This window comes from Apiospora phragmitis, assembly GCF_038363925.1.
Source record: "Apiospora phragmitis strain CBS 135458 chromosome Unknown utg000004l:1.0-3135199.0:1.0-3139288.0, whole genome shotgun sequence".
Classification (NCBI taxonomy): domain Eukaryota; kingdom Fungi; phylum Ascomycota; class Sordariomycetes; order Amphisphaeriales; family Apiosporaceae; genus Apiospora; species Apiospora phragmitis.
The window spans coordinates 2,630,764-2,643,076 of NW_027117402.1; the positions used below are offsets into that span (position 1 = coordinate 2,630,764).

Consider the following 12,313-nt stretch of genomic DNA (forward strand, 5'->3'; position numbering starts at 1 on the left):
TGAGGCACCGCCCTCTCCCACGATTTAATTCTACATGTCCAACATTGATGATGAGTAAAACGCTCTATAGCCTGGCCGCGTAACTATGCACAGCGACGATACCCTTCCATGCAAATGCCGCAGAACGAGAGCCCTCCATTATGGTAATCGTCAACACGTAGCCGCCCGCAAATTAGCTGGCTGGCAAACTCCCCCAACTCCATATCCGATGCTGCTTGCAAATGATAGCCCCCAGGATTGTATATATACACCTGTAAAAATGCACGCATGCAGGTTTCCTTCTTTAGTTCGATACTTGCTTAACTCAGCAGCTCCTTGATATCCTCAATCCGCTGCAACTTCTTCTCCTCATCCGTCATCATGCCGAGCGACGTCGCAATGAACTTCTTGCGGTCCTGCACCTTGAGCATGCGCTCCTCGACGCTCTCCTTAGCAATGAACCGGTACACCTTCACCTCGTCGTCCTGGCCCATGCGGTGCACGCGGTCTATGGCCTGCGCCTCGACCGCAAAGCTCCACCAGGGGTCCATCATGTAGACGCGCTTGGCCTGCGTCAGGTTCAAGCCAACGCCGCCCGCGCGCAGGCTGATCAGCAGGATTGTGAACCGGTTCGATGCGCGGAACTCCTCGAGAACCGCCGCGCGCGCCTTCTGCGCCATGAACCCGTCGAGCCGCAGGAAGCGCATGTTGGCCCGCGTCAGGGCTGGCTCGATCAGCGACATGAACGACGTAAACTGGCTGAACACGACCGACTTCATCACGGGGTGCTCTTTACGCAAGGCCCGCAGGTGCTGATCAGCGCCACGACCTTGGACGACGACTCGTTCACCTAACCGCTGCAGGCTGATTTTGGGTGTCGAGCTGCCTGCGGCCGGATCGTCATCGTGGCGTACGACCTCGAACAGGTCTCGAAGACTAAGTGGCTCCCGGCAATTGAAGCACCGTGGCGTCTGATGTCGGTCCATCGAGTGCTTCATATAATCAAGCAGGCACTTCTTGCAAGCAGAGTGCCAACAGCCCGTAACCGTTTGCTCGATCATAGGCTCCTCCGAACACACGGGACACTCGTTACGAGCCCTGTCCCGGATCTGTTGGAGCACGATGTGCCCCAAACGTATTAGCATTCTTTTTCCACGTCCGTATTGTCCGTGAACTTTTCAATCAGAGACTGGAGATCCATGTCATCAGACAATCCCGCCGCAGCATCTGCTTGTGCCCCAGCCTCTTCTTCATCGGCCACGAGGTCTTGGTTGCGCACGAGCAGTGGATGGCAACAAGTTTGGCGGAGGCGAAGAATCTGAGCAAAGATGGTTGTGTACGCCTTCATGACCGTACCCTTCTCGATATTTTTCGAGAAAAGTGCGCTTCGCGCGAGTGAAAATGTGTTCGTATACGCTACGTTCGGTCTCCGATAGTTCAACATCCACGATCTCGATGGTTTTAGGGGCAAAGGCACAAGACTAGAGAAACGAGCAGTTAGCTAGAGAATCAGAGGGGGGAGGGATAAAGAGAGAAATGTGGAGTTCAGGCCTTACAGTTTTCCGTCAGGGGTCCTCATATCTTTGGTACGTCTCATAACAAGGGGTTCCAAGACGGTCTGTACCACATCCAGAGCCCGCATGAAGTCCTTCGACTCAAATGGCGCAGTGATGAATGTCCGCCAGAACGAGAAGTTATTCCACGGCTCTACCCTAAGGAACCGGACTAGACTAAACAAGTCTTCCAGGCGGTTGACGATGGGCGTTCCCGTCAGTACCCAGCGATGTTCCGCATTCAACTCGTAGCAAGCTTTAGACGTCTTCGACTGTCGGTTCTTGATGTTATGCCCCTCGTCTAGAATGACGCGGAAGAAGTTCAGAGAGAACAGGCCCGTGTGGAAGCTCCGATAGCCTGGCTTGCTTATCTGGGTAAATTCAGAGAGCACCACACCGTAACTGGTGATGATGACATCAGGGGCTGAAGCAATGTTAGATTCCGAGCACATAGACTGCAAATCGCCAACTTTTTCATTGCCATAGTAGACCATTGACTTGAGAGTTCTCTCCTTAGATGCAGCCTCTGCCTCGCTCTGCCATTGCGCCAAAAGCGACATCGGTGCGATTACTAAAGTGGTCTTCGGAGCAGCGACGACGTTGCTGGACTTGTTCGACACTCGCGAGAGTTGATTGACTGAATCGATAGGATTCGTCGCAGCAGTCTTGGCCGCTTCTGATTTGTGAGTATGAATCAGACTCAGCATCTGGATCGTCTTGCCAAGTCCCATCTCGTCGGCCAGAATACCTAGTACGCAGTCAGTAGAGGTAATACACTTCAAAAAGGACCAGCGATAAGAACTCACCACCAAGGCAGTGCTGTTCTTGTTCTGGGAACTGCAGAGACATTTCTCCAGAGTAGGGATTGACGTAGAAACAAGGTTGCCCTTCAACCTGCACGGTGTCCTTGTCGTCGCAATCTTTGGTCGGCCAAGAATCTCCTCCCCAAAGCGGATGCATCGAGACTCCCGGTCCTCGTTCTTCTGATCTTTCTCCTTCGAGAGCATCCAGTATAGAGACTGCTTCTGGTATGGACGCAATTCCATGGCAAATGTGTCTGCGGGCTCGGCTTCAGGGTGTTGAAATCGAAGGACTGTGCCTTACGGTACAGAGCATCCAGCTGTCCCTGCTCTAGTTCTTCGCCTTCCTCCACATCGTCTGCTGGGGGCGAAGAGCCTGGGGGTTTGTTTCCGTTTTTGGTGTTGGCGCTGACTGTCTCCTTCTTTTCATCTGCTTCAGCAGCATCAAGAAGTCCTTGCCGACCGTTCTTCGCTACGTCGTTCGCCCGAGTAGGCGCCAGGTTGATCTCCTTGAACAACTTCACGAGAGAGATCTGTCGCAGCCGGAGATCACGCTCCTGAGTTGTTTCCTTAACTAAAAAATGGTCGTTGTTCGGTTCGCCGCTAAGTCGTCATTGCCGTTCTCAAAAGCAGACTTGATTAAGTGCCTTGAGTTGTAAATAGACGGTCTCATTTACACGAAGCCGGTCTGGGGCGTAGAAGCAGGTGCCCTCGAATTTGCAGACGCCCTGGTCGATGAGGGAAGATACCCAGTCCGCCGTCTCCTTGGCTAACCGTCCAATCTCCGTGCCCTTCGCGTCCTTGAAACGCACGATCACATCCTGGCGGTCGCGTCCAGCTCGGGGCTGCTGCATCTTCTGTCGCTCAATTCGCACTGGGTCGCCAAACTTGAGCAGGTTCGTCCCACTCTTCGTGGCCCAGCCCTCTGCGCCGAAAGCACCAATGTATCGCGACTCGGGTATCGATGGTTTTGTGGGAGAGGGTTGAGCGCTTTGAGAGCGTCCATTCGGTCCCAGACGTCGGATTGTCTCTGCACTGGGTCATCTGCAAAAGGCTGGCGAGTCGGTTGCGTGGCGGGCTTCGGCGCCGGCGAGGCCTTCATTAACTTCTTGTACGTTTCGTCCAGATACATATTCACGGCCTTTTGGATGTCACCGCGGCAGCTGCGACGCAAGACATCGATGACTTCCGGTTCGACTTCACTGCAGACGAAGCTCTCGAACATGCCCAGGTCGAAGGCAATGGGAAGTTCGTCGTGGGCGGTGTTGGGGCCGTTCGCAGCATCTTGGGCTGGCCTCGCGGGCAAAGGTGGTTGTGGTGGTGGAGGGGCAGTGGCGGCTTGTGAAGTCGGCGCGTTGCCAGCGCCTGGGTAAACCAGATCCTCGACGGGATCTGAAAAAAACCTCCGCTTCTTGGTCGGAGGCTCTTCTGAATCTTGCCAGCTCATAGTCGCGCTGAAGACAAGATTGCAGGTTGGTTGTCTTTGCCTCGAAAGTCCCGGCTGCTTTCTCTCCAGGTAGATGGGTTGGGATCATAGACGCGGAATGCTCAACCTTTAATTGGAACGCGCTTTCGTCCTTCCTTGTCGCGTAAGTCATGTGATTGAGTTTTAGTGGGATTGGGCAAGCTGCAACCAATTGGGGTCAGTGAGTTTCAATCGGTTTTTAGTGACGCGTGCTGGCGCTGGTCAAGCAGCAAAAGTGATATCATGTTGGAATCTCGTTAGAGTAGCACCCATTTGGCCCCTGGAGAAGAGAAAGAAGAACACGACCGATGCACCGCTCTGGAATTCGTGTTCCGTCATTGAACAGAGGCAATGGGCTCGACTTATTAGACAAGATCGACCCCCTAATAAGAACTCTAGATGTATCGTGTGAGATTAGCGCGGCCGGCCCGTCAGTGGCCCAAAGCATTGCTGCAGCAGAGTGCATGCTCTAGAAGATCCTACATAACGGAGGCTGAGATTGAAGGGGCCGAAAATACTGTGTTGATCAACTAAGGTAGAGTCTTCGTATTTTTAAGTCCACGGCAAATGCTTATTATACCCGAGTAGGAAATCAGACTACGATTCATATTTAATCCGCAATTTCGTCCCAAATTCCGCCAGGATGCCTATGATGCGCTGCGCGCCTTCAACCTGGAGCTCGTGCGCCTGCCAGAGCTCGTGTCGAACCCGACGATCGGCCAGATGCGCATGCAGTTCTGGCGCGACGCCGTGAAGAACACCTTCGCCGGCAAGCCGCCCAAGGAGCCCATCATGATCCTGCTACACAAGGTGCTGCGAGAACTGTCCGAGCAGTTCCCCGAGGGGGCAGCAGCCCCAGCTCCATCAAGTTCTGGATGCTCCGCCTCATCGCCACGCGCGAGCGCTACATGGACAACCGCCCCTTCGCCAGCCTGGCCGCGCTCAGGAGTACGCCGAGCACACGTACTCGACGCTCATGTACGCGGCCCTGGCCGCGCTGCCCATCCAGTCCATGCACGTCGACCACCTGGCCAGCCACATCGGCAAGGCCTGCGGCATCGCGGCCGTGCTGCGCGGCATCCCGACCTCGCGGCGCCGAACGCGCCGCCCGTGAAGTCGCCGTCGGGAGCCGACATGGGCGGCGGGCGCAACCCCGTGCTGCTGCTGCCGCTCGACGTCATGGCCGAGGCCGGCCTGCGCGAGGAGGACGTGTACCGGCAGGGGCCCCGGGCGAGGGGTTCCAGGACGCCGTCTTCCAGGTCGCCACGCGCGCCAACGACCACCTGATCACGGCGCGGGAGATGCTGAAGAACCTACAGGCCGGCGAGGGGCCCGGCCACGAATACGAACACCGGGGCGAGGCGGAACACGATCATCACCGTCATCACGTCATGGAAGCGGAGGTGGAAGGGGACAGCACAAAGCGGGATATCAGGCGCGGCTTTGGGGTGCTGCTCGAGGCCGTACCGGCCAGCGACTACCTGGCCAGACTAGAGGCCACGAATTTTGACCCGTTCGCGGTCCGAAGCGGCGGCTGGAAGCTGCCATGGAGGATTTGAAGGGCCATGAAGACACAGCAGCTATAGCCTGACGTATTCACAACGGTTCCCCAGCTGCTTAAAGGCACGGGTCAGTTGCCACTGGTATGATCGGAACCCCCTGTACGATTACAAGTTGTATGTCCACCAAATGTAGAATATAGCGTCATATGCCATCATGCTGCTGGCTTTCCCCGATCATCAGATAAGATAGCGGCTGGTCTGCATCACACAGACCAGTGTCGCAATCTGTGATCGCAAGGCACCGGCGGGCGCATAAAGGGCGCTCCCGCAAGCTGGTTCCCAGTTCTGGAAATCGCAACCGTTCGAGGGGACCCCTGCACAGGATTTTCTTAGATTGGAGAAATTTTGCCGACAGTGCGATCGGATTCACCGGTACTGGAACAGTCAAATTCGTGTTCACGATGGCTTCAAAATCGCTCGATTCCCGCTGCCTACTCCGTGACTACTGTTTCTCCTCCCGATCCACACAATGGAACAAGTGTAAAAAAGAAGAAAAAACTTGGAAAGTGTCCCTCTCTCCCTCCCCGTCAAACACACGCCCGCCCCCTATGGATTCGCCCTCGAAAGGGCCGAACATGCAAACCCTCCCAACTCGCCGATTCTGGTCGAGCCTGCTCGCTCCATTAAGTAATCGGCGCTTCACCTTGACAAGGACTCGCATCCGAAGCAAAGCGTGTGCGTACCAAGGAATGGCGACATCAGCCTGGTACGAAGAACGTCTAGAACGTGCTTCGGTAGCTTGTTTGGTTGGGGGGCGGCTCTGCAGAGTCGTTTCTCTTACCCAAGCCTTACGTGTCAAAGGTATGCGCGGTGCAGTGCAGTGCAGTGCAATTGCAGCCCCCCGACCTGCCACCTACCCACCACCCACACCGTCCAGCCGTCGTAAAGTACCTGACTAGCCGGGTCGGGGTCCCCTCCAAAAATCATTGTCGCATGTCGAACCCATTGGCTGCGAGTGCAGGACCGGCCGATTCCGATACACACTTGCAGTACATCCCCTTCCGGAGGAGGGAGTGGTCGTAACACTACAATGCTGCGACCGAACCGACCACTTCTTCCCGCTGCGGGTCGGAGCATCAGTCAAAACACATGATGCCGCGTGTCGTATCTCGCCTTCTCCCCGGGTAGCTAGTAGTATATAGACCCCGATCTCTACGGATATGAAGCTTCGCAAGATGCAAGGCACCGAATCAGCAACCGCAGAACCGCAGGAGCTGTCTCACCTTTGTCCCCACAGCAGCGTGCAATAGTTAACAACACTGCATACGTCGTAACATCAACAGCAGCTCCGGTGAGGCGACTAGGTGCTGGACGAATGGTGGTAAGAGATGCACCACATGGTTTTGTTCCTGGATCCTAAGTACTTGTAAGCAAAAAACTGGTCAGCTCAGGAATGCGACCCAATTGGAAGCTCCCCGCCGAAGAGTTCTGGCATTGAGAAAAAGAGCTTGGTCAAACAATTCCAGCTCTCCCAAGGAAAAACTGGGAGATGGATCGGCCATTAGGTAAGGGTTGGCTAATAGCTTCATGCGTTTTCCCTTTTGGGAAACCCGATGCGCTCTGAGTGGTTGAAAGCTGCCTGTTGCCAAGCATCAAAAGGAAAAGAATGAAGAGCCCAAGGGAAACCGGGAAAGAATTGGCGGTTGAGCAATATCTGGAAGAAACTCTCTGTTTCTTCGTGAGCAGTTTTTGGCCACAACTAGGAGTGTAAAATCATGGGCAAATGTACAGTGTAAATATGATTTGGAGGCGTTCGCAACTTGGCATCATCTGAGCTGACGCTGCACGCCTAAAGTGGCCTGGCACGACCCAAATCCGGGGAAGCGAGAAGAGGGCGCGCTGGGGAAAACTCGGGGAAGCTATCCCCGCTGCCCGCCACACTTTTGCATACAGCAGCGGTGACCACATCAGCCCATGGAGCCCACCGCCTATGTGCAAGCAATATAGTATATTGCCACTCTGCTGGCTGATGGAGTCGCTCGTTCGATACGCCCATCGCTACCTACATACCGACGAGCATAGCAACTACATGTACCCCGCCTCCGTAAAACCGCACGGGTACCAGTGGTCTAGGTAGTGGAAGTCTGATGCTCTCTCGGACTAGAACTTAAAAATAAAACAAAAACATCTTTGAACGTCCAAACCTGGCCATTGCTCTAGGCATCATTGCACCGGCAGTGACAGAACAAAGGGCAGGCCCGGCATCGCCATGCCGAGGGCAAAAAGAGAGGCCGGAGCCGTAGAAATTGAATCCACGGCGGGGATCGAACCCGCAACCTTGTGATTGAACTATTGGATGATTATTAGAATTACGAACGCTTATGGGTGACAGCAGCGTTACACTTACAGTCACACGCGCTACCATTGCGCTACGCGGACCAGGGTCCAAATTGATAGTAGCAAAATCTCGCGTATGCCACTTGATATTGTGTTTGCAACTCTGAGTCCAGGGCAAACTCAAACTCACTTCCCGTAACGTATCCCACAAGCGAATGTCCCACACAAGCGAATGTCCCACTTTCACAAATTTCCTTATAGCCTTAACCTTTTTTTATATTCTTTTACGTCTAAAAATGTTATAACTTTAAAAAGAGAGTGATATAATTCTAGTGTTTTAAACGCTTTAAAAAGACTTAATTTTAAACGTATGAAAAGTTATATTAATTTATTACGTTTTATTAAAAACCTTATAGCGTAGATAAAATAATTAACCTATACGACGCGAAATATTTGCGAATTTTTAAAAGTTTTAAATTTTAAAAAAGATACGATTATTCGATATATTATTAATTTAAATACGCGATCGTTTTTTTCTCGGTTAAGTGGTATAAAAGATATAGCGAATCGATTATTTAATTTATATAACGCGAGATATGTTAACGTTAATTAAGCTTTTAATTTTATATAATAATAATTAAACCTTTAAATATATTTTAATTAAAAAATCGATTATTAAAAAGTTTTTTATAAAAATCCCGACGCGTATTACGTATAGTTTACCCTCGTATAAAATATAATTTATAAATACGAGATTTAAAAGAAGGATATTTATAACTTTAACGAGACCGGCTTTTTTATAGGCTAAATCTCGTTTAAAATAGTCGTAACTACTTCCGATTAACGCGAAAGGCCTAAGGTAATATAGTAAAAGAACTAAGAATAAGTTATAATTATCTAGGGCGTCGGATTATACGGTTACGCTATCCCTTCGTACATTATTTTTACCAGGAAAACGCACCTCTTTTTTTAATACGAAAACAGCTTATTACCGAAAGACTAGGTGATCGTAATTACTAAAAATAGCTAGACCACGAATAAAAAAGGCGAGGACTAGATTTAATACTTTAATTAATATACTAGGTCTTATACGAAAAGTTATTATTACCTTTTAATCCTAGACGGCTATAAAAGCTATTACTTAATAACTTTTAAGTTTTATTATAAAAAGAACTCGATTATTATATTTTATATACCTTTTTATTTATTATATAAGTTTTAGCCTCTTAATATTAACTGTTTTTATATATTAAAAAAGGCGTATAAGAAAGAAATTAAATATTTTATACCGGCGTATATTACCTACATCTTAAAGGAGGACTTCTTACCAGCGTTTTAGGAGCGTTCCAGGCGATTTTTATTATTTCGAATATATAAGGAGGCTTTTAAAAAATAGGACTCGTTTTATATAATCCGGAATATATTATTTTATAATTAAATATAAAGCTACATATTTTAATACTTTTAAGGACGTTTTTTAGCTTATTTATTCTTTAAGAATTAAAAATTTTAAATAACTCGATTAAAGCTTAATTTTAAACCGAATACGTTTAAAACCGTATTATACGATATTAAAATAATTTTCCAACGTTTATTTTAATTAGTTTTAATTAAATTATAAAGGTTATAACGTATATTATATACCGAGTTATTCTTTTAAAAAGTAAGAACGCGATATTTTAAAAAGTAAATAAGATGCTTAGCCGGCGCCGCCGTACGAAAAAAAACGGCTATAAAATAGAGGATTACTTTATATATAAACTAGAGAAAACTTATAATTTTAAAAAGACGTTAATAAATAGTTATAAAACGAATCGTATCGAAAGAATAATTATATAAAGACGTTTAAGATACGCTTATAGCGCTATAAAATTTACGGAGAGCCTAGGTATAATACGCGTACTTATTAAAATAATATAGAAATATCTAGAGATAAGGATTCCGATTAATTTTAATATATTATATACGTTATAGTAAAATTAACTTATATTTTATCGGAAAGGGTGTAAAAAAATGAGACATTCGCTTATATGGGACATTCGCTTGTGGGATACGTTACTACAAGCCGAGCCTATCAAGCTTCAGTATGCTCTGCTTATACTAGAATTGCGCATCTTTGCCTACACATCGTTGCGTCTTCAAAATTGTCAAATGAGCAGAAAAGTATATAGCCGACTTATAAACCATTATTCGGCGATGTTTCAGGTCTCATCTGCTATGCATTTAGGCCTCTGTGCGTTTCGGAGCTTGCAGCTTGCAACGCCTATGCGGTGTCGACGAACAAACACAAAGAGTGCTTAGGCTTCCTTCAGCCTCTCCGCGGAGATGTCACGGAAGCCGCCGCCAGCGTGACCGCATCACCCATGATCTCCCGGCATGATCAACGGCTGGGCATTCAAGGTGCGGCGAGGAAATCATACTGCGGGGAAGGGAGATGCAGCCTTGGCAGCCCGGAGCTTAATAGCCAGATATTAGTGCGAGATCTTCTTTTTTCTATTCTCAGTGGTTCTTGGACTCCAGCAATAGTGGTTTCTCCCAGAGCTGAGAACCGCAAAGGGGAATGACAATCTCCTTAATTCATGGTCATATTCTAGATCCGATCTACAAGCAGTGATACAATCTGTTGCTCATCAGCATCATCATCATTCACAATGGCAAACGAGCCACAGTCAGATGTTAGCTTGCGGATCAATTTGTCCAGAACTCAAGTGTTCTTCCCCCGGCTAGGCTGGAAGGCTAGAGCTTGCTGGCTTGTTGGGAAGCGCGGGTTACATACTCCGTACAGCGGGCGGATGGGCTAGAAACCTGTCACCGGATAAAAAACCCCACGAGAGCTTGCCAGCCATAGCCATAGGAGGGAGTTGGGCTCAGGCACGCCTGAGCACATATGCACACCGAAGAATGTCAATCGGTCCAGATTCCAATGCATCCAACGGAACCCGACGATGTTTCTTTCTCTCCTGCGCCTCTCTCGCTCCCTCTCTCCCTCCCTGCCTGGCTTCATTTCTCTCGCTTGATGAGGTCTGGGTAGTTTTTGTCTTTGTTCCTGCTGGGTTATTCCACGTACATTACCCAACCCCACTCCCGTCCAAGAGATCCACGGGTCCTGCGACGGCTGTCGTGAAATTTCTGGCACAAAATTCTTCCTTCCACTCCTCTCGCGGTCGATCCCCTAGAGCCCCAAGAAACAACCACGGCAAGCCATGGCGAGTAAGGTAAGTATACCGCCCACCTACTTTACCTAGCCTTATGGTGCCACGGGTGCGGGTTCGTGATATGAGAGGACCCCTTTTCCAGCAAGCAATTAGAGAGTGAAAATTTTCGGCCGCACAGCTGACCGTTTGTTTCCCCTTCGTAATTACTAGCTCTCCATAGAATGAGAGGAAAAAAAAGCTCAAAAAAGCTCAAAAAAAAGAAGAGTCACCAAACGTTAGTTTCAATTCTCCACTGCGGATTCTAGCTCGGAAGAAGGTCCAACAAACTTAGGTAAGTAAGTACTACCTAGTCCATGCCGGTAATATCGAGATTTTCTTTCATAGCTGCAGACCGAGATGCGACGGATGTCGTTGTTTTGTTTAGTCAATGTTTCGGCGCTGCTGCTTCTTGCGTCGCATAAGCGCAAGCCTGTACGGGCAAATCTTCCGACTTTCACGTAACAGAAAAGAAGCCATATGCTTGTAGCTGGCCGATGCGTGCTGCGGCTGCGGTCACTGCTGCTTGTTGCTGCTACTGCGACTGCTGGCTGATGAATATTCTTCTGCCCCGAGTCTTCTGATGCAGTGCTTGAGTGGTTCTTCTCTCCTGTTCTGGTTCATGTTCCCCGGCCAGTGGATTCCTCGCGAGTACGTGTAAGTCGCAGAAGGACTTGGAACTGACTAAGGTGTGGAAAAGGGAGGCATCGCGGTCCAGACCGGACCCAGTCGAGAGCAACGTTTTCCGTTCACGAGCTCTGGTGGTGCGTGTTCCTCTATATATCTCGTACGATCGACCGCTAAACCCGCAACTCTTGGCCATCCACCCGGGCTCTCGCTGCTACTGCTCCTTTGCCCATTCTCCAAAACGTGGGTTACATACTTACACATCACACACATATGGGAAATGTATGGGGGCGGGCGGGTTTGGCGGCGGCGGAAAGATCTAACATGGAAACAATCCTATCCTGACATGATAACCCTAAAATAACCTAATAATAAGTGCATGTATTTCATGGCGGTGATCAACCAACTGCAGATTCAGAGATGCGGTTTTCATGCCACAGAGCTAATAAGCGGCTGTGTCTCCAAACGGAAATTGGCGGCTGAGCTAGGTCGTTTCCGGCCCTAATGGGGGCGGACTTCTTTTTTTAATATCGAAACGAAGCATGTACTGTATGCATGGCCCCCGTATGCCTAAGCGCCTGGCGGGTTGGGGCCGAATATCATCATGAAAAGAATGCAAACAAGTCCGCAATGAAGGGTCGCTGTTTGCGATGATTCGTTTAGGGAATGGGATGTTTGTTTGAATGCTATTTCTTGCGGTCCAGTGCATTTGCATCCAGTTCGCGAGAATGCATTGCTGATCTCATCTCGGGTAACCACCGGTGAAGGGTCAGCGGTGTTGCCGGATGCCAAGAGCCTGAGCTGAGGCCGTGCCTAGCGTTTCTCGTGCATGTCACAGCACAACAGAAAACATCGTGAA

General features: G+C 49.4%; 3 protein-coding genes across 3 annotated transcripts; 2 read left to right on the forward strand and 1 right to left on the reverse strand.

Annotated features, from left to right (window-relative positions):
• Positions 1-299: 299 nt before the first annotated feature.
• PG994_003942 (SNF2 family domain-containing protein) lies at positions 300-3,779 on the reverse strand (the record flags this gene model as incomplete). The annotated part of the gene is made up of 7 exons (XM_066855351.1): positions 300-1,088; positions 1,136-1,460; positions 1,536-2,140; positions 2,339-2,589; positions 2,637-2,865; positions 3,010-3,219; positions 3,273-3,779. 7 exons carry the CDS (start codon positions 3,777-3,779, stop codon positions 300-302), a joined length of 2,916 nt encoding a protein of 971 aa, XP_066719629.1.
• A 417-nt stretch (positions 3,780-4,196) lies between these two features.
• On the forward strand, positions 4,197-4,911 carry PG994_003943 (uncharacterized protein; the record flags this gene model as incomplete). Its single annotated transcript, XM_066855352.1, has 3 exons — positions 4,197-4,205; positions 4,386-4,665; positions 4,700-4,911. The coding sequence occupies 3 exons, from the start codon at positions 4,197-4,199 to the stop codon at positions 4,909-4,911; spliced, it is 501 nt and encodes a 166-aa protein (XP_066719630.1).
• A 20-nt stretch (positions 4,912-4,931) lies between these two features.
• Positions 4,932-5,356, forward strand: PG994_003944 (uncharacterized protein; the record flags this gene model as incomplete). The annotated part of the gene is made up of 2 exons (XM_066855353.1): positions 4,932-5,006; positions 5,033-5,356. The coding sequence occupies 2 exons, from the start codon at positions 4,932-4,934 to the stop codon at positions 5,354-5,356; spliced, it is 399 nt and encodes a 132-aa protein (XP_066719631.1).
• Positions 5,357-12,313: the final 6,957 nt, after the last annotated feature.